This window comes from Crotalus tigris, unplaced genomic scaffold (assembly GCF_016545835.1).
Source record: "Crotalus tigris isolate CLP2741 ecotype Arizona unplaced genomic scaffold, ASM1654583v1 scf7180000020772.1195989, whole genome shotgun sequence".
Taxonomy (NCBI): domain Eukaryota; kingdom Metazoa; phylum Chordata; class Lepidosauria; order Squamata; family Viperidae; genus Crotalus; species Crotalus tigris.
The window spans coordinates 182,886-204,305 of NW_024098171.1; the positions used below are offsets into that span (position 1 = coordinate 182,886).

The following is a 21,420-nucleotide window of genomic DNA, read 5'->3' on the forward strand; positions in this document are numbered from 1 at the left end:
TAAGTCTCTATGTTGCCTGGAAGTCTCCCCTTACGAGGTGACTCATAGAAATTTCATAAAATAATTTATTACTTTATATACTTTTCTTAAAACACCCCTTACCACCACCCCCCATTGCTTTATCCAGGTTAAAACAAGAGCTGACTCCAGCCAGAACACAAAAATTGATAATCAATTCATCAATAACTAGATTTTTTTTGGCCCCCTTTCCTACGGTGCCAGCCGCACCAACCGCCGTGAAGAATTGTGTGCCTCGCTGTTCAGGAGGTACGCACAGCCACATGCACAGTACAGCACACCCACAAAAACAGCTCTGGGTCTCTTTTACCTTCCCAACACAAACTCTGGAGGCCCTGCTAAATATTATTTTTATTCCTCTATCCGCGGCTGCCGGTAAGAACACATTTGCAAATGCACTTTCTGCTTCCAAAGCAAAGGAAAATGCTTCTCAAAGCCGGCGGGGTGGAGAGAAGAAAAAACAACAACAACAAAAAAAAAACCCTCACAATATCAGCTTACTTTTGGATTAAATTATTAAAAAGTACTCCGATGATCACTGCTGCTGGAAAGCAGCGGCGGAGGGGCTGGTGGCAAAGCTTACCTACGCTGCAACTTTAGAGATGATGGATGCAATGCAAGACGACGACGGTGCCCGTGTTTGGTCTCTCCTTCCAAGCACCCCAAAAACCCCACTCCAGCCTGGTTGGCACACTCGGGCGGCCTTGCACACTCAGGTGGGTGAGCAAGCCAGGCAGAAGACGGAGCTCCTGGTCCTGGCCGTGGCCTTCCATATTAATAGTCGCCCGGCCAAGGCATCCTTCTCCGTTGCTCACTTGCAATTGGCGAGCTGGAAAAAATGGGTGGGCAGAGGCACCGGGTTGCACAGAGGCGGACGCTGTCAATCCCAGGTGGGGAGAGAAATGGGGGGTGGGGGAATAAGGGGGGGTGGGTGGGCAGGAAAAGCTGGGGAACGCAGAGGTGGAAAAGCAGGAGGGGAAGGGGGAGGTGAGGACTAAATTCCCAGAAAAAAAAAATAAATAAGATATTTTGTGGTTCGGTAGGATCGCTCCCTGGGACTCTGCTGCCTTGGGCGTCCATCCACCCCCTTCTCCTTAGCTTTCTCTCCGGATGGGTGGATAGAAGGATGGGTGGAGGGAGAGAGGGGAAGAAGGGAGAAGAGAGGGATGGGTGGAGGGAGAGAGGGGAAGAAGGGAGAAGAGAGGGATGGGTGGAGGGAGAGAGGGGAAGAAGGGAGAAGAGAGGGATGGGTGGAGGGAGAGAGAGAGAAGAGGATGGAAGGAGAGATAGTGGAGGAAAGAGGGGAGGGAAAGTGAGAGAAAGAAAGAAGAGAGGGAGGGAGGGAGGAAAGATCAGAGAAGAAGAGAAGAAATGGATGAGTGGAAAGAGAGGGAGGAAAGAGAGAGAAAGGGAGAGAGAAGAAAGAGAGGATGGGAGGATGGATGGAGCAAGGGAAGATGGAAGAAAGAAGAGATGGATGCGTAGAGAGAAGAGAGGGAGGGAGGGAAGGAAGGATAGATGGATGGATCAGGGAAAGCAGAGAGAAGAGATGGATGAGTGGAGGGAGAGAGGGAGAGAAGGAGAGAGAGAGAAAGGGACAGGACTGAAGGAAGGAAGGAAAGAAACGGAATGAAGGAGGGAAGGGAAGGTCAGAGGGAAGACAGATTGATCAGGGAAAGCAGGAAGAGAGAAGAGATGGAGGGAGGGAGGGGAGGAAGGAAGGAAGGAAGGATCAGGGGAAGAAGGGAGAAGAGATGGATGAGTGGAGGGAGAGAAGGAGAGAGAGAGAGAGAGGGAAAGGGACAGGACTGAAGGAAGGAAAGAAAGGGAATGAAGGAGGGAAGGGAAGGTCAGAGGGAGGAAAGATCGATCAGGGACAGCAGGAAGAGAGAAGAGAGGGAGGCAGGGAGGGAAGGAGGAAGGATCAGGGGAAGAAGGGAGAAGAGATGGATGAGTGGAGAGAGAGAAGGAGAAAGAGAGAAAGGGACTGAAGGAAGGGAAGGGAGGGAAGCAGGGAAGTTCAGAGGAAGAAAGAAGAGATGGGAGGGGAGGAGAGAGAGAGGAAGGAAGGAAGGAAGGAAGGAAGGAAGGAAGGAAGGAAGGAAGGAAGGAAGGAAGGGGTGAGCTGCGCCGTCTCTACTACCCCTTTCACTCCGGCTGGTGAATAAAGAGGGAGAGGATGGGAAGGAGAAGGCAGGAAACCCCATTAAAGTGACCCAGCACTGGGGCTTCTCCTAAGTCAGTGTTTCCCAAACTTGACAATTTTAAGGCATGTGGACTTCAACTCCCAGAATTCCACAGCCAGCAACGCTGGCTGTGGAATTCTGGGAGTTGAAGTCCACATGCCTTAAAATTGTCAAGTTTGGGAAACACTGTCCTAAGTCAGCAGAATTCCCCGGAGCAACGCAAAGCCTTGCCGGTCCTCCAATGCCATCTCAGCGGATGAAAGCTGCAGACGCTCGGTTTTCAGGACGTCTGGGCAGCGCCAGGCATGTGTCTTCCCTGCAGCCTCGAACCCTGCACCAGGATACCCGCCAGGCCGGCTTTCTCACCCACCCTCCACGGTGGTTGTAACCACGGCAGCAGTGGGGGGGGGGTTTGACAACGGGCAGAGGGGCTGCTGGTGCTATTTCACCTTAAACCAGTGTTTCTCAACCTTGACCGTTTTAAGGCATGTGGACTTCCACTCCCAGAATTCCACAGCCAGCAACGCTGGCTGTGGAATTCTGGGAGTTGAAGTCCACATGCCTTAAAACGGTCAAGGTTGAGAAACACTGCCTTAAACCGTGATATTCTGGTGGAATAATGCAAGATTTGACTTTAAAAACGGAGGGTTGGGAAGCTAGAGGAGAGGGGGTGCTCGCCCTGAGGCTTGGGACCCCCCCTCCCACCAAAGCATCCAGAGGACCACTGGGGGACCCAAAGGTTGACTTCTACGGACCTGGGTTGGATCACGGCACTTTGCGCCTTTTGAGGAAGTGCTTAATCTCTGCCAATTCCTACTGGACAAATTTCTCAGCTTTGCAGGAAAGAAAAAATTGAAACACACACCCCCCCCCTGTCCAAAAAAACCCCCCTTTGGGGTTTCTAAGTCAAGTGCCCCATTTCTAACTTGGTTCACGCTCCGGGCCTTTTCACACGCACGCACGCATCAGCCGCAGTAGCACGCCGTGACTTGTTAACCACGTTTGAACGATTAAATAAACCACCATTCGCTCCCTTTGCCCCACAAGCTAAGCCATAAACCGCAGTTTGCAAAGTGCAACGGGGGTGGGAGGGATTCGCTTCTCACACCAGCCCCAAAACAACCCAGATTTGCAGCTTGGTGCAGCCCGCAAACCCAGTCCCACCACACTCCTTCCACCGTTGCAAACCTGGCTAGACAAGCCATCATTAAAAGTGACAGGCATTGCAACGTGGCTTGAAAATAAAACCTGGCTTGGGAACTAAACTCCCAAGAGGGGAGTTATAATAATAATAATAAAGTTGGAAGGGACCTTGGAGGTCATCGAGTCCAACCCCCTGCTCAGGCAGGAAACCCTAGACCATTTCGGACAAATGGCTGTCCAGTCTCTTCTTAAAAACTTCCAGTGTTGGAGCATTCACAGCTTCTGGAGGCAGGTTGTTCCACTGGTTAATTGTTCTCACTGTCAGGAAGTTTCTCCTTAGTTCTACGTTGCTTCTCTCCTTGATTAATTTCCATCTGTTGCTTCTTGTCCTGCCCTCAGGCGCTTTGGAGCATAGCTTGACTCCCTCTTCTTTGGGGCAGCCCCTGAGATATTGGAACACTGCTATCATGCTTCTTCTTTTAGTTTAAATCACAGACTCATTTCACTCTTAAGCGACTTGAAAGTTTGCAAATAATAATAATAATAATCCACATCTGCCTATCCCAGGTCCTGGGTAAGGACTCGATAGGTAGACAAAATGCCAAATCCAGTCTGAACATCTGGCTGACTGTGCGATGATCCATAACAATAATAATAATAATAATATATTATCTGCCTATCCCAGGTCCTGGGTAAGGACTCGATAGGTAGACAAAATGCCAAATCCAGTCTAAACATCTGGCTGACTGTGCGATAATTCATAATAATTATGAATAATTATTAAATAATTAATAATTAAATAATAATAATTATTATTATTATTTGTGAGTGCAGCAAAATCGCGCAAACTGATTACAAATGTAAACATGACCGAGTTGCTAAATTAATCCACTGGGCATTGTGTAAAAAATACGACTTTGCCTGTGCCCGAAAAGTCGTGGGAACACAGGGTGGAAAAAGTGGTTGAGAATGAGAGGGTGAAGATCTTGTGGGACTTTCGAATACAGACAGATCGCCATTTGGAACACAACACGCCGGATACAGCAGTTGTAGAGAACCGAAGTGTACAGCTGATTGATATCGCTGTACCAGGAGATGCTAGAGTCGAAGAAAAAGAACTGGAAAAAAATGACGAAATATCGCGACCTGCCCATCGAAACTGCGCAATTATGGATGAAACATGTAACGGTGGTACCCATTGTCATCGGGGCACTGGGAACTATGTCCAAAAACTTTGCAAAATACATCAAGAAACTGCACCTTCCTACAATAACTCCAGCAATGTTACAAAAAACTGCGCTACTCAGAATATCTTATATTTTAAGGAGATACCTGGTTGACACCTAGGATGCTGGTAGCAACCCGTGTCAACCATCAGCGCCAGCCAATTTGACTGAGGTTCATTTTTAATGAATTAAAGATGATAATGATAATGAAGAAGAAGAAGAAGAAGAAGAAGAAGAAGAAGAAGAAGAAGAAGAAGAAGAAGAAGAAGATAATGATGATAATAATGATGATAATGATAAAGAAGAAGTAGTAGTAGTAGTAGTAATAGTAGTAGTAGTAGTAGTAGTATTTGGAAGGGACCTTGGAGGTCATCTAGTCCAACCCCCCGATTAGGCAGGAAACCCTATATCATTTTGGACAAAGGGCTGTCCAGTCTCTTCTTAAAAACTTCCAGTGTTGGAGCATTCACCGTTTCTGGAGGCAGGTTGTTCCACCGGTTAATTGTTCTCACTGTCAGGAAGTTTCTCCTTAGTTCCAGGTTGCTTCTTTCTTTTGTGAGTTTCCATCCGTTGCTTCTCGTCCTGCCTTCAGGGGCTTTGGAGAATAGCTTGACCCCCCTCTTCTTTGTGGCAGTGCCAATCTTAAAAAGTGCCAATTTTTAAAAAAGGGCAATGTTTAAATCCCGACTCTGTTCAACCAGGGCTGTAAACCAGGAACCAAAGACAAAACGGATTTTCAAGACTGATTTGCAAGGCTCAACCTCGAAAACTGCATGCTCAGCTCAAGCTGGAACTTCGGATTTGGGGGGGGGGGGGGAAATCAGCGTTTCAGATCCTTGCTCTTGTGAGAAATGAAAAGCAAATAACCAATGCAGAAGCTTAATTGAGCAAAGTCGTTACGTCTTCCTCCGAGGCTTAATTAAACCTACTGTGCCTAGCAGACAAGCAACTTGAGGTGGGTGGAAGATGTCTAGACAAGCTCTTGAGAAGACCTCCCCGCTCAAAGCAGGAAGGCATTCGAGATAACATTATTTTAATTCTGTAACAAGCTGGAGTTTTTTTCTCCCTGGGGACCATCCTCCAGATACGCAGAATAAGGACGCTGTTGAGAGGACAATGTGGTCAATTGTAAAACCAGCCGGTGAGGCGATGGTTATTGTGTTTAGAAGATCCGGTGACCCAACATGTTGACCTAACTTAAGATCCACCTCAATCTTAGGCAGGCCCACCTGGGTCTATAGGGTTTCCTGCCTGAGCAGGGGGTTGGACTAGATGACCTCCAAGGTCCCTTCCAACTTCATTATTATTATTAAAGCACTTTTAAACATGCATCCCCCCCTCCAAACCATTCCCAGATGCAAAAGAGGATCACGTGACTCCGGAACACAGCGACCGTCACAAATATGAGTCAGTTGCCAAGTGTCTCAATTTTGATCCCAAGGTGCTACAAACCATAATCCAGGGCCCTTAGCTTTGCCTCCACTTCTGAAATCTATCTATCTATCACTTCTGAAATCTATCTGTCTGTCTGTCTGTCTGTCTACCTATCATCTATCTAATCCAGTGGTTCTCAACCTGTGGGTCGGGACCCCATTTGGGGTCGAATGACCATTTCACGGGGGTCACCAAACCATGCTGTCCGCCATTTTTTTCCTTTTTCCCTAGCTGTCCTACTCCCTCTTATTGGTGGCCACACCCACTTGGGGGTCACCACAACATGGGGAACTGTATTATGGGGTCACGGCATTAGAAAGGTTGAGAATCACTAATCTAATCTATCTATCTAGTCTACCTATGTAATCAATCTAATCTAATCTAATCTATCTATCTATCTCTATCTCTGCAATTATTCTGAAAACTGAGTCCCAGGTATATTCATTTATAAAAAGGTATACTAAAACACTGATCTCCTAAAAACAACACTAAAAATAGAAGAATGATTCCTGGGTATGTACATATTAAAAGACAAAGAGTGATCACCAGGAAATATAAACAATAAAGTTTTAATAAATAAAACCAAGCTTTCGATGGCCTATAACTGCCATCATCGTCAGGGTATAAACAGGTCGATGAGAGAACTTACTTATAGGTGTAATCGCGTTTGCGCTCGGCTCCTGGACCTCGTGATAGGTCCCGGCTGACCAATCCTTGCCTCACCTACAAAATCAATTAGTTTGTCCTTGCATCCTTTGCCTACATGTGTATTACCACCCACCTCCCCCTTTTCCAGTGTTTGTAAATCGTAAATATATATATATATATATATATATATTTGTTTTCTGAGGTTTTCCTGGGTGTTTGTATGTAGGTCTTTGGTTATTCGGGTTTTCTCCCGCGTCAAATTGGAAGTGTCTTGGAGACGTTTCGACAAAGTCTCATTCGGCATCTTCAGGCTGGTGTTTTCGGCTTCGTGCTTCTAGGAGCAATGTGTGATCATAGTTGTTTCTTCCTTTTAACCCCTACTGGCCCTTAAAAGGAAGAAACAGCTACGATCACACATTGCTCCTAGAAGCACGAAGCCGAAAACACCAGCCTGAAGATGACGAATGAGACTTCATCGAAACATGTATATATATGTTAACAGCTCTGTGCTGCCACCTGGTCGTTCAAACTGGCTAATTCCTACCCCTGACCCTCAAGGCAGCCTTCTGCAACCTGGCGCCCTTCTGCGATCCTCACCTGCTCCAAGGGGGCCAGGCTGCAGAAGGCTGCGAACGTGTTGCCAGACCCATCCTATCCCTTTGGGGCTCTTGGAAACCAACTGCGTCTTTGTCCCCAGCCCATAGGTTTCCTAACAACAACTTATGCACACCGTGTGTATGCCTCTGTGTCTCCCGTGTGTGGGGGTGTGTGTGCGGGGGGTGTGTGTATGATGAAGAAGATGCAAAAGGAGAGAATCTGTTTGGGCCAAAAAAAAAAAAAAAAAGCAATTTGGTGGAAGCTGGTTGAAAAAAAAACCCAAACGGAGCTGATCATCGTCACCAAACAGAAAGCTCTCCCAATTTGCAGGGAGTCCTCGACTTACGACCACAACGGAGCCCAAAATTGCTGTCGCTAAGCAAGACAGTTGCTGTGTGAGTTACAACGGCACCAAGAAAAAGAGACTTGCCGATCCATTTTTCATGCTTAACGACCGCTGGAGCATTCCCCCATGATCCCGTGATCCAAATTCAGACACTCGGCAACTCACCAGTATTTGCGACAGTTGCAGGGCCCCGGGGTCACGTGAACCCCGTCTGTTGTGTTCTGACAAAGGCACGGAGGAAGCCAGATTAGCTTAACAACAGCATTACTCCCTTAACGATTCCCTTAAGGACTGTGGCCAGGGAAGTCGTAAAACGGAGGGGAAAAAACCTCCCTTGACTGTCTCGCTTAGCAACGGAAATCGGAGGCTCAGCGGTGGTCGTAAGTTGAGGACTTCCTGTAAGAGCCCGTTGCCAAGCCCTCCGAATTTTGTCCAGGTGACCAGGGGGATGAAGCAACGGTTGTTGTGTGAAAAATGGATCTAGGTCACGGATGGAAACTCATCAAGGAGAGAAGCAACCTAGAACTGAAAAGAAATTTTCTGACAGTGAGAACAATTAACCAGTGGAACAACCTGCCTCCAGAAGCCGTGAATGCTCCAACACTGGAGGTTTTTAAGAAGAGACTGGACAGCCATTTTTTTCTGAAATGGTATAGGGTTTCCTGACTGAGCAGGGGGTTGGACTCGATGACCTCTAAGGTCTCTTCCAACTTTATTATTATTATTATTATTATTTTGGATCATCGCACAGTCAGCCAGATGTTCAGACTGGATTTGGCATTTTGTCTACCTATCGAGTCATTATTATTATTATTATTATTCATTAGACATGAACCTCAGTCAACTGAACATTCAAATTGACTGGCGCTGATGGTTGACACAGGTTGCTGCCAGCATCCTAGATATTATTATTACTATTATTATTATTATTAGTCATCACACAGTCAGCCAAATGTTCAGACTGGAGTTGGCTTTTTTGTCTACCTATCAAGTCCTTACCAAGAACCTGGGATAGGCAGATGTGGATGTTTGAATTGATGGTGTTACAGATCTCGTCGCAGGATGAAAGCAGTTCCTAGTAAGGCCGCCTTTTGCAATTGACTAATGGAGAATTTGTCAATGCCAATGGTGTTCAAGTGGTGCTCCAGTTGTTTTGGGATTGCACCCTAGGGGCCTATGACTATTGGTGCTACCCTTGCTTGCCTTTGCCACAGTCTTTCTATTTCTATTTGTAGGTCTTTGTATTTTGTGATCTTCTCCAGTTCTTTCTCCTCTATTCTGCTGTCTCCAGGCACTGCCACGTCCACTATCCAGACTTTTTTGTCTTTCTTACCAACAATTGTGAAGTCCGGGGTGTTATGTGGCAGATGCTTATCTGTTTGAATTCTGAAGTCCCACAGCAGTTTAATTTTATCATTTTCTATGACTTTCTCTATTTTATGATCCCACCATTTGCTTACAGGCAAATGATATTTCTTGCAGGTCTTCCAATGCACCATTGTTGCTACTTTGATGATGATGATGATTTTCAGGGCTGCTGTAACCTTGAACGGTCCTTGCACAAACCATTGTCACCTGAGGACTACTACCTTCGTTTCCTAAGAAGCCTGGCTTGTTGGGTTTTTTTTCAACAGTTTCTTACAAATTAGGGTTTAACGTTTCATCTGAAATCCCCCCCCCCAATGGCTGGAATCAATTTGCAAAGCTGGGATGCTTGCATCCTTTGCAAATATCTCTTAAGGCTTAAAAGTAGCTCCTCGGCTGCCTTCCTAATGTCATTTAGAGCACATGAGCGGAGATGGGGGGGGGGATGACAAATACCAGGGGAGGAGGATCCCCCATCAAAGATCAAAGCGGATCCTTTGATCTTTTCCCATTTAAATCCCTTTAGCTTCCTTTCATCCAGCCGAGAGGCAGCCTAGACAGTTTTTTTTTTTAAAAAAAAAAGGGGGGGGAGGTGGCGACCGACACAAATTTCAAAGACCAGTCTTCCAAGACCATCCACATGACCTCAAGGGACCCCCCTCCCACTTCTGTTCCGGCCAGATTATTTCCAAAGCTTGCTACGGCTAAGTCCTCAACATACAAGCATGCGTTTAGTGACAGTGCAAAGCTACAAGGCATTTTAAAAAAAGGGATTTAGGACTGTTTTTTTTTTTTCCCACACTGACGACCATTTGCAGCATCCCAACGGTCACGTGATCACAATTGAGACGTTTGGCATCTGGCTCATATCTTTATTTTTATTCTTTTAAAAAAAAAACCTCTTTAAAGGTGGTCCTCGACTTATGACTAATCGTTTAACAAAGTTTGAACTTATGACGGACCCCCCCAAAAAGGGATTTATAACATGGATTTAAACTTCCAATGTTCTCCCCCCCCCCCACACACACGATCAGTTTGGGTGTTCGACAACCAGCCTGCATTTATGACCACTGCAGCATCCCACAATCACATATCATAGGTAGTCCTCAACTTACAACAACTCATTTAGTGACCGTTTGATGTTACGTCACTGAAAAAAAGCACCTTTTCATACGACCGTTGCAGCATCCCCACGGTCCACACAAACAAGCAAAGCCCCATCCGTGGGATACAGGCAGCACACAAAACCACGTACTCTCCGGTCTGCGGAAAAACCTCTCTCCACAGAACCGGTTCCTGGTGCCCCAAAAGGTTGGGAGACCTCTGCTTTAGACCCATTTCCCAGTCTGGAAAACTGAGGCCCTTAGAAACGTAGTGTTTGCAAACAAATGAGGTAACGGGTGCAGCCATTCAACTATGTTAGAGCCACACCTTGGCAATGCCTATAATTAGAAGGTACACTTCTCTTACACACACACACACACCCACACCCACAGAGGCAACCCAACCTTTTACCAGCAGACCATCCCTTGCCTTTCTCCGTCCATCATGCGCATCCCCAATGCGGTTCTGGCACTAACAAGTTTTTTATCCAAAATAAATACAGGCGGTCCTTGGCTTAACGACCGTGATTGTGGCCCAACTTTCTATTGCTAAGCAGGACAGTTGTTAAGTGAGTTTTGCGGCCTGTTTTACAACCTTCTTTGCAGCAGTCGCTAAGCGAATCGCTGCGGTTGTTACGTTAGCAAGACGGACGTTAAGTGACTCTGGCTTCCACATCATATTTAAGACGATCCCTTAAATAGGAGCCAGCCGTGTGCGGCAGCTGCCAAAAAAGCCAACACGGTGCTAGGCTGCATTGACAGAGGGATAGAATCAAGATCAGGTGAACGGTTAATACCACTTTACAAGGCCTTGGTAAGGCCACACTTGGAATATGGCATCCAATTTGGGTCACCACGATGTAAAAAAGATGTTGAGACTCTAGAAAGAGTACAGAGAAGAGCAACAAAGATGATTAGGGGACTGGAGGCTAAAACATATAAGGAAAAGTTGCTGGAATTGGGTAGCTCTAGGCCAGGGGTAGACAACCTTGGCTCTTTTAGGACTGGTGGACTTCAATTCCCAGAATTCCTGAGCCAGCCACGCTGAGGGGAAAGGGACAGGTTTCCAAGCTGAGCCATGCTGGCTCAGGAACTCTGGGAGTTGGAAGTCCACGAGTCATAAAAGGCCCAAGGTTGCCTACCTCTGGCCTAGGCTGCTTTATGACTAGTGGACTTCAACTCCCAGAATTCCTGAGCCAGCCTGGTTCAGCTTGGAAACCTCTCCCTTTCCCCTCAGCGCCTGCCTGGTCTCAGGAATTCTGGGAGTTGGAAGTCCACAGAGTCAGAAAGCAGCCTAAGCGTAGGCCAGAGGTAGGCAACCTTGGCTCTTTTATGACTGGTGGACTTCAACTCTCAGAATTCCTGAGCCAGCCATGCTGAGGGGAAAGGGAGAGGTGTCCAAGCTGAGCCATGCTGGCTCAGGAATTCTGGGAGTTGAAGTCCACGAGTCATAAAGTGGCCTAGGCCAAGGCCAGAGGTAGGCAACCTTGGCTCTTTTATGACTCAGGGACTTCAACTCCCAGAATTCCTGAGCCAGCCACGCTGAGAGGAAAGGGAGAGGTTTCCAAGCTGAGCCAGGCTGGCTCAGGAATTCTGGGAGTTGAAGTCTATGAGTCATAAAAGAGCCAAGGTTTGCTGCCCCTGGTCTAGTCTAAAGAAGAGAAGGACGAGGGGGGACAAGATAGTAGTTTTCCAGTATCTCAGGGGCTGCCCCAAAGAAGAGGTGGGGTTTTTTTTTGTTATTGTAAAACGGGGTAGAGGGTAGAGAAAAGAAAGATGAATCCATTCTTCCTTCTGCATAATTACAGGAAAAGATTCCTCCATCACAACTTCACTAATGATTGCCTATTCATTGCAAACGATATAGTGGGCCCGGGTGAGTGACACCCATTATCTAGTGTATTGTACTTTGTAGCACCTACTAAAAGAGAAGCCTGAATTTAAGGGCATTTTCAGAAATAAAATGAGTCTTTCTTCCAAAAGAAAAGAGGAGGAGGAGAAAGGGAGGAATGTTGGGTCATGGAAAGGGGAGGGGGGGAGGGAAGGGAAGGGAAGGAGGAAGGTTGTGTGAGAGAAGAGGGAAAGGGGGGAGGAAGGAAGGAAGGAAGGAAGGAAGGAAGGAAGGAAGGAAGGAAGGAAGGAAGGAAGGAAGGAAAGAAGCCTGTATGGGAGGGGAGGGAGGGGAGGAAGGAAGAGAGGGAAGGGAGGGGAAGGAAGGAAGGAAGGAAGGAAGGAAGGAAGGAAGGAAGGAAGGAAGTTGCCAAGTGTCCATATTTTGATCAGATGACCATGGGGAGGTTGCAACGGTCCTAAGTGTGAAAAACAGACATAAGTCACTTTTTTTCAGTGCCATTGTAATTTCAAGCTGTCACTAAATGAATGGTTGTAAGTCAAGGACTATGTGTATTCATTTTTTTCCTTCCTTTTTCTTCCTATCTTCCTCCCTCTCTTTTTCCCTTCCCTCTCATACAATCTTCCTTCCTAGTTTTCTTCCATCCTTCCCTTTCTTCCTTCAATCTTCCTTCCTTCCTAGTTTTCTTCTTTCCTCCTTCCCTTTTCCCTTCCTTCCTTTCTTGTCTGTCTTCCTTCGATCTTCCTTCCTGCCTTCCTTCTTTTCCTTTCTTCCTTCGATCTTTTCCTTCCTTTCTTCCTCCTTCCCTTTTCCCTTTCTTCCGTCTTCCTTCCTTCCTCCTTTTCCCTTCCTTCCTTCCTTCCCTTTCTTCCTTCGATTTTCCTTCCTTCCTAGTTTTCTTCCTTCCTTCCTTCCCTTTTTCCTTCCTTCCTTCTTCTTCCCTGTCTTCCTTCGATCTTCCTTCCTTCCCTTTTCCCTTCCTTCCTTCCTTGTCTGTCTTCCTTCGATCTTCCTTCCTTCCTTCTTTTCCTTTCTTCCTTCGATCTTTTCCTTCCTTCTTTCCTCCTTCCCTTTTCCCTTTCTCCTGTCTTCCCTCCTTCCTCCTTTTTCCCTTCCTTCCTTTCTTTCTTCCCTGTCTTCCTTTGATCTTCCTTCCTTCCTAGTTTTCTTCCTTCCTCCTTCCCTTTTCCCTTTCTTCCGTCTTCCTTCGATCTTCCTTCCTGCCTGCTTTTCCTTTCTTCCGTCTCCCTTCCTTCCTCCTTTTCCCTTCCTTCCTTTCTTCCCTGTCTTCCTTCAATCTTCCTTTCTTCCTGCCTTCCTTCCCCCTTTTCCCTTCCTTCCTTTCTTCCGTCTTTCTTCGATCTTCCTTCCTTCCCTTTTCCCTTCCTTCCTTTCTTCCCTGTCTTCCTTCGATCTTCCTTCCTGTCTTCCTTCCTTCCCTTTTCCCTTCCTTCCTTTCTTCAATCTTCCTTTCTTCCCTTCCTTCCTTCCCTTTTCCCTTCCTTCCTTTCTTGTCTGTCTTCCTTCGATCTTCCTTCCTGCTTTCCTTCTTTTTCTTTCTTCCTTCGATCTTTTCCTTCCTTCCTCCTTCCCTTTTCCCTTTCTTCCGTCTTCCTTCCTTCCCCCTTTTCCCTTCCTTCCTTTCTTCCCTGTCTTCCTTCAATCTTCCTTCCTTCCTCCTTCTTTTCCCTTCCTTCCTTTCTTCCCTGTCTTCCTTCGATCCTCCTTTCCCTTCCCTTCCTTCCTTTCTTCCCTGTCTTCCTTCGATCCTCCTTCCTGCCTTCCTTCCCTTACTTCCCAGAGCCCCTAAGAGAACTAATTGTCTCCACCAACTTTGGGTGCTAAAAAAAGGCTCCCCGTACAATCCTGTCTCAAAATTCCTCTGCTACCAAGACCAGTTCAGAAGGTTCCTGGGAACTGAAGTCCACATTATCTGAAGGCCATCCCAGTAGACGCTGCTCGGGACAGAACTCCCAGGATTCCTAGCCAACGGCTGAGAATTCTGGGAGAATTGAAGCTAATCACCTCCGAACGGCACTAGGTTAGGGAAAAGTGGCTTTGCCTTCATTTTCCTTCTTCCCAGTCAATTACTGATAACTACACCTTACTCTGTCTAGCACAGGTGGTCCTCAACATACAATCACCAGTGGGCGGAAAATTTGTGTTGCTAAATGAGGCCATTGTTAAGTGAGTTTTCTCCCAATTTTATTATTTTACCAATAACTCCAGGCGGTGAAGAACACCTATTTTTTTCTTCTTTTTCCCCCATTAACAACAACCTTATGAGGTGGATGGAGCTGAGATTGAGTGACTGGCCCAAGGTCACCCCACCGGCTTCTGTCACTAAGGCAAGACTAGAACTCACCGTCTTCTGGTGATTGGCCCAAAGTCACCCAGCCGGCTTTTATGCCTAAGGGAGAACTAGAACTCACCATTCTCCTAGTGATTGGCCCAAAGTCACCCAACTGGCTTTCATGCCTAAGGCATAACTAGAACTCACCATCTGCTGATTGGCACAAAGTCAACCGGCCGGCTTTTATGCCTAAGGCAGAACTAGAATTCACCGCCTCCTGGTGATTGGCCCATAATCACCCAGCCAGTTTTCATGCCTAAGGCAGGACTAGAACTCACCATCTCCTGGCGATTCGCCCAAAATCACCCAACTGGCTTTCACGCCTAAGGCAGGACTAGAACTCACCACCTGCGGCTGATTGGCACAAACTCACTCAGCAGCTTTTCATGCCTAAGGCAGAACTAGAACTCACCGTCTCCTGGTTTTTAGGCCAGCACCTTAACCACTTAATCTCTAAGTAATATCTAAGCCAGTGGTTCTCAATCTTTTTAATGCCGCGACCCCCCCCACCGGTCGTAAGTCGAGGACTACTCAACCGGTTGTAAGTCGAGGACTACTCAACTGGTGCAGCACCGTTTGCAGACTGGGACTTTTGGCGGGCTCAGCAGGGCAGAGAAAGCCTGGACAATTCCTACTGGCTTTGGAAAGCCAATAGAATTCTATTCAAGAGAGTCTATTCTATTGGCTTTCAAAAGCCAATAGAATAAAAGGGAGTAGCACAGCTAAGGAAAAGGGGGAAAAAATGGCGGACTGCGTTGTTTGGCGACCCCCGTGAAATGGTCATTCGACCCCAAATGGGGTCCCAACCCACAGGTTGAGAACCACTGATCTAAGCGATACTGCATTTCCACCAATATGGCTAATCCTATTAAACCAGATTAAAAAGTGGAGAAGGAAAAAAAAAAGAGGAGCAGATCCCATTTACACAGGAATTCAGCGTCTTTCCCAATAAACACACTCAGCTCCCGCAAAGATTTTCAATGGATTGCATATTCCAATCCTGGAGATTTTCCCCACTAGGTTTTTGTTATATCTGTTATTATCCTGTTAAGGTTTGTCACTGGGAAGAAAACATCTCTGCTTTTGGTCTGGAGGGGGAAAAAAATCAGAATAAAACACACCGGGAAGCCTTCACTGCAAGGAACTTTCTGCTTTTGTTCCAGAATGAGAGCCGCAGAGGATCGGTTTTGTAATACTGGAAACATGGCTTTTGTAGTACAGCTGCACTGGCTAACTCACCTGGGTTTTTCTTGAAGGTTAAAGGCTTAGGGGAAATCATGAGCAACGCCAGTGAAAAAGCAGATTTAAAATCCAAGGAAACCCCGGTGAGTTAGCCACTGCAAGCAGTTACTACAGGTTTCAAGTATTACAAAGCCCATCCTCTGTGACCCTCAAGAGGAAAGCCAGAATAAAGCCACAAGGAAGTCTTTGCTGGAAGAAAACTACTCTGGCTTTTGCTCCGGAGGAAAACATCAGAATAAAACACACTGGGAAGCATTTCACTGCAAGGGGCTTTCTGCTTTTGCTCCAGAATGAGAGCCACAGCAGATGGGCTTTGTAATACCACTTTAATACCACTTGGTAAGGCCACACTTGGAATACGGCATCCAGTTTTGGTCACCACGATGTAAAAAAGATGCTGAGACTCTAGAAAGAGTGCAGAGAAGAGCAACAAAGATGATTAGGGGACTGGAGGCTAAAACATACGAAGAACGGTTGCTAGAACTGGGTATGTCTAGTTTAATGAGGAGAAGGACGAGGGAAGACAGGATAGCAATCTTCCAGTATCTCAGGGGCTGCCCCAAAGAAGAGGGAGTCAAGCTGTTCTCCAAAGCGCCTGAAAGCCGGACAAGAAGCAAGGGATGGAAACTATCAAGGAGAGAAGCAACAGAGAACTAAGGAGAAACTTCCTTACCGTTAAAACAATTAACCAGTGGAACAACCTCCCCCCAGAAGTGGTAAATGCTCCAACACTGGAAGTTATTAAGAGACTGGACAGCCATTTGTCTGAAATGGTATAGGGCAGGGGTAGGCAACCTTGGCTCTTTTATGACTTGGGGACTTCAACTCCCAGAATTCCTGAGCCAGTATGGGGGAACTATGGCCCCCTCATGACTCGAGGACTTCAGCTCCCAGAATTCCTGAGCCAGCATGGGGGAACTATGGCCCCCTCATGACTCGGGGACTTCAACTCCCAGAATTCCTGAGCCAGCCTGGCTCAGCTTGGAAACCTCTCCCTTTCCCCTCAGCATGGCTGGCTCAGGAATTCTGGGAGTTGAAGTCCACCAGTCATAAAAGAGCCAAGGTTGCCTACCCCTGGTATAGGGTTTCCTGCCTGAGCAGGGGGTTGGACTAGATGACCTCCAAGGTCCCTTCCAACATTATTATTATTATTATTATTATTATTATTATTATTATTATTATTATTATTATTATTATTATTATTATTACTATTACTATTATTAATATTATTAATATTATTACTATTATTACTATTATACTGAAAACGTGGCTTTTGTGGTATTGCTGCACTGGCTAGCTCTGCTTTTGCTCCGGAGGAAAATCAAGAGCAAAAGGCCAGGAGAGAAGCAGAAAGAATTGCACTTTTCAATAAGGGCTCAGCACGGGCCCGCTTCCCTTCCAGATTGTTTGTTGCACTTTTCTATTTCTTTTCTGCTTCTAAGACAGTGGGAAGGAAAAGAGGGGGGGGGCGGAAGAGGCAACCCCAACCCAACCACCTCCCAGCAAAACAAGCATGTTGAGGAAGTGCGAGAAAAACCACTCGGAAACACACAAACACACACACAGGCAGAGCAAATCAACCCGGCGTTGCGCAACGCGCGAAGAAACCCGAAGCGTGCAGTTTTTTTGCAAAAGGAGGCTTTGGTTTCCAAGCAGTGAAAGCCCTTTTAAACACACACACACACACACACACACACACACCCGAGCCGCGAACAGCAGGCAGGATGTGGCCGGGCATCCTCGAGCATCACAACAACACAAACACACACACACTCACACACAAACGCGAATTCAAGCGCAACGGGTCCTGGGAGGGGGGAGCTGCAAACGCCAGAGGGGTTCTCTACGAGAAAGTGGCTTCTCCCCGCTCCTCTTTTGCACCCCGAGGGGAAAAGACAACCCCCCACCACACACACACACACACACACACACACGCACGCTATACTTTGGCGAGGCTTTGGCGGAGCAGTTCCCGGTTGCAACCCGGGCTGGCGCGCGCGCGCTTGGCTTGCAAACTTGAGAGCGCGGCGCGAAGAAGGGAGCCCCCTCCCCCCGAGCCAGGTTGGGGTGGCGGGGAAGGGTCGGTGAGGGAGGGGGAAGGGGAGGAAGAGGAGGAGGAGAAAAAAGAGGAAGCAAAAGAACCTGGAGGAAGAGGGAGAGAAGGAAGAGATAGCAAAAGGAGCAGGAGGAGAAGGAATGAAGAGGTAGCAGAAGAACCAGGAGAAGGAATCAGAAGTAGTAGAAGGGCCAGGAGGAGAGGAGGAGGAAGAGGAAGCAAAAGGACTAGGGGGGAGGGGAGGAGGAAGTAGAGGTAGTAGAAGGACCAGGAGGAGGAGGAGGAAGGAGAAGGACTAGGAGGAAGAGGAATTAAGAGGTAGTAAGTAGAAGGACCAGGAGAAGGAGGAGGAGGAAGGAGAAGGATTAGGAGGAAGAGGAAATAGAGGTAGAAGGGCCAGGAGAAGGAGGAGAGGAAGAGGAAGCAAAAGGACTAGGGCTAAGAGGAGGAGGAATTAAGAGGTAGTAAGAAGGAGAAGAGGAAGGAGAAGGACTAGGGGTAAGAGGACGAGGAATTAGGAGGTAGTAAGTGGAAGGAGGAGGAGGAGGAAGAGGAATTAGAGGTAGTAGAAGGACCAGGAGGAGGAGGAAGGCGAGGTAGCAGGAGGAAGAGGAGAAGAAAGAAGCAGCAGGAGCAGAAGGAGGGAGGAAGAGGAAGAAGGACTAAGGGTAAGAAGAGGAGGAATTAAGAGGTAGTAAGTGGAAGGAGGAGGAAGAGGAATTAGAGGTAGTAGAAGGACCAGGAGGAAGAGGAGAAGAAAGAACCAGGAGCAGCAGAAGGAGGGAGGAGGAAAGAGAAGGACTAGGAGTAAGAGGAGGAGGAATTAAGAGGTAGTAAGTAGGAGGACTAGGGGGAAGAGGAATTAGAGGTAGTAGAAGAACCAGGAGGAGGAGGAGGAGGAGGAAGGCGAGGTAGCAGGAGGAAGAGGAGAAGAAAGAAGCAGCAGGAGCAGAAGGAGGAGGAAGACGAGGGGGACCAAAACGCAAAAGGAGCCTCGGGAGTTGCAAGCCTTTAGCAAAAGGCGTCCGGCGGGCCACCTTTCCGCCTTTGCCCCGGGCGAGAGGACCTCCTGCCCCGCCGCCCTGCCCGGCCCTGCCCCGCTTACCGCATGGCTGGAGGTGGAAGACGCGCCTGGCCGCTGCCATCGCCCCGGGCAGCGGCTCGCCCGCTCGCTCCGTCGCCAGGAGCCGAGCAGCCCGAAGTGCCGAGCCGGGCGGGGAAGGGGCCGGGCGGCGGCGGCGGCGGCCCGAGCGACACACCTCCTCCGGGACGCCCGCGCCGGTCCTAGCGCGCTCCTCGCCGCGCCGGAGGGTCCCCCACCCCGGCCGGGCGGGCGGGCGAGCTGCGGGCGCCGCTCCTGCCGCGCGAACCTTTTGCTGCGGGCGCCGCTTGCAGAAGCCGCGGGCGCCTCTGCAATGGCCTCGGCTGCGGGAGGGCGCGGCTGGCTTGGCGAGCCGAAGTGGGCGGGTGGGGGGGGGACCGTATGCAAGGAGTCCTCGAGTTAGGACCGCAGGGGCTGACTGAAACCTTCGCTAAGGGAGCTTGCCCCCCCCCTTTGGCGACTTTTCCTGCCGCGGCTGTTAAATGAATCGTTGCATTTGTTCCGCTGAGTCACACCGGTCGTTAAGCGAGAATCTGGCTGTCCCCGTTTGCTTGGCTTTGTCAGACGGTCGCAAAAGGGGATCACGGGGACACACACACACCCACACACACACACCTCCGGGACACTGGAACCGTCATAAAGATGAGTCGGTTGCCAAGAGGCTGAATTTTGAGCAGGTGGGATGCTGCGACGGACATTGTGTGAAAAACAGTTGTAAGTTGGGGCTTTTTGCTCCTGTGGCAAACACACGCAAACACACACACACCTCCCTCCGGGACACTGGAACCGTCATAAAGATGAGTCAGTTGCCAAGCGTCTGAATTTTGACCAGGTGGGATGGTTGTTCTGTGAAAAACAGTCGTAAGTCGAGTTTTTTTGATCCTGTGGCACACACAAACACACACACCCCTCCGGGACACTGGAACCGTCATAAAGATGAGTTGTTTGCCAAGCGTCTAAATTTTGACCAGGTGGGATGGTCGTTCTGTGAAAAACAGTCGTAAGTCGAGTTTTTTTGCTCCTGTGACACACACAAACACACACACACCCTCCGGGACACTGGAACCGTCATAAAGATGAGTCTGTTGCCAAGCATCTGAATTTTGAGCAGGTGGGAATGCTGCCACTGTCGTTAAGTGTGAAAAACGGTTGTAAGTTGCTTTTTTCCCTCCTGTGGTGTTGTTAACTTTGAACGCGGTCACTAAATGAACTGTCGTAAGTCCAGGATGACGGTGCGCTTCAGTGGTTAAAACGGCCTAGAGAGACGTCGGTATCTGAATAGAGATCTTTTTAACGTTCGTATTTGACTGTGTTTTCTAATTTAGGGGAAATGTTAATATGCCTTGCTGGAGGCTTTTAAAGAGAGATTGGAGGACCATTGAATGGAATGGAATAAGAATAGAGCTGGAAGGGACCTAGGAGGTCTTCTAGTCCAGCCCCCCCCCCTCAAGCAGGAGGACCTATACCATCTCAGACAAGTGACTGCTTGGTTTCTTCTTAAAACCTCCCACGATTTCTGGTGGCAAGCTGTTCCACTGGTTAATCGTCCTCAATGTCGGGAAGTTTCTCCTTAATTCCAGGTTGCTTCTCTCTTTGATCAGTTTCCAGCCATTGTTTCTCATCCTTCCCTCTGGTGCTCTGGAGAATAACGTGACCCCCTCTTCTTTGTGGCAGCCCCCCAAATACTGGAAGGCTGCTCTCGTGTCTCCCCTATTTCTTCTTTTGTTTAGACTAGCCAGACCCAAATCCAGCAGCCGTTCTTCGTATGTTTTGGTCTCCAGGCCTTGGATCATCTTAGTTGCTCTTCTCTGATTTTTTTTCCAAACTCTCAACATCTTTTTTGTGATAGGGTGACCCAAATTGGCTGCGGTATTCCAAGTGTGGCCTCACTGGGCTCTGGAATAGAGTTTCCAGCTCGAGCAGGGGGTTGGACTAGATGACCTCCAAGGCCCCTTCCTACCCTGTCGTTCTGTATGCTGATTGTCAGTTGGGATGCAACTGAAGCTTTAACAGCCCATCAAGGGGCCCAGGGCTGAGATTTCCTCAGAGGGCTGGGGTCAATTAGTGCCACCCGTATCTATAAATTGCGCGCGCACGTGCACACACACACACACACACACACACACACATCCTTCTCAACTTGGGTTTTGCAAAACCAGTGTTTCCATTGCAACATGCAACCTTACTGAATGTAGGTCAAGAGTTGAAATCAAGGTTTCCAATATGCCTTTTTTTTTTTTTTTTTTTCAGGCTGTACTTACATTGGCGAGCATCTCTCCTTCCTGGAGGTGTGTGTCAGTGAGAACAGGAAAATGTCAAGTCTCCTTGGATTTCAACACAATTCCGGGGATTTCACACACGCCTCCGTATCCCCCCCCCATTTTTTTTTTCTTTTGGGCAGCAGCTTAATAGGGGTTTGCTGGCTTCTTCGGAGAGTTTGTTTTTAACCACAGATGGTCCTCGGTTTACGACCGTTTGTTTACCGACCGTTCAAAATGACACGGGCCCTGAAAAAAGTGAGTTGTGCACATCCTCATACTTAACAACCGTCGCGGTAGCCCCACGGTCACGTGGTCGGAATATGGACGCTTGGCAACTGACTTGTGTTTATGACGGTTGCCCTGTCCTGACAAGCAAAACCAAGAGGGGAAAGATGGATTTGATTCACAAACGTGGGTGGTGAAACGTCTGCAAGAAAACCAAGTTCAGAGAGCACCAAGAACTAAGAGTTCTCCTCCTCCTTCTCTTC

General features: G+C 48.0%; 1 protein-coding gene across 3 annotated transcripts in view; it reads right to left on the reverse strand.

The window, feature by feature from the left end:
- SLC4A11 (solute carrier family 4 member 11) overlaps positions 1 to 18,849 on the reverse strand; it is a 128,066-nt gene extending 109,217 nt beyond the window's left edge. Inside the window, exon 1 of one of the 3 annotated variants that reach the window (XM_039368366.1) lies at positions 18,675 to 18,849. In XM_039368366.1, coding sequence (XP_039224300.1) covers positions 18,675 to 18,714 — 40 coding nt within the window. In that variant the 5' untranslated portion in view covers positions 18,715 to 18,849. Of the gene's footprint in view, positions 1 to 601; positions 853 to 18,674 lie in introns of those variants that run through there. The other 2 variants (XM_039368365.1, XM_039368367.1) reach the window with 2 other exon arrangements.
- Positions 18,850 to 21,420: the final 2,571 nt, after the last annotated feature.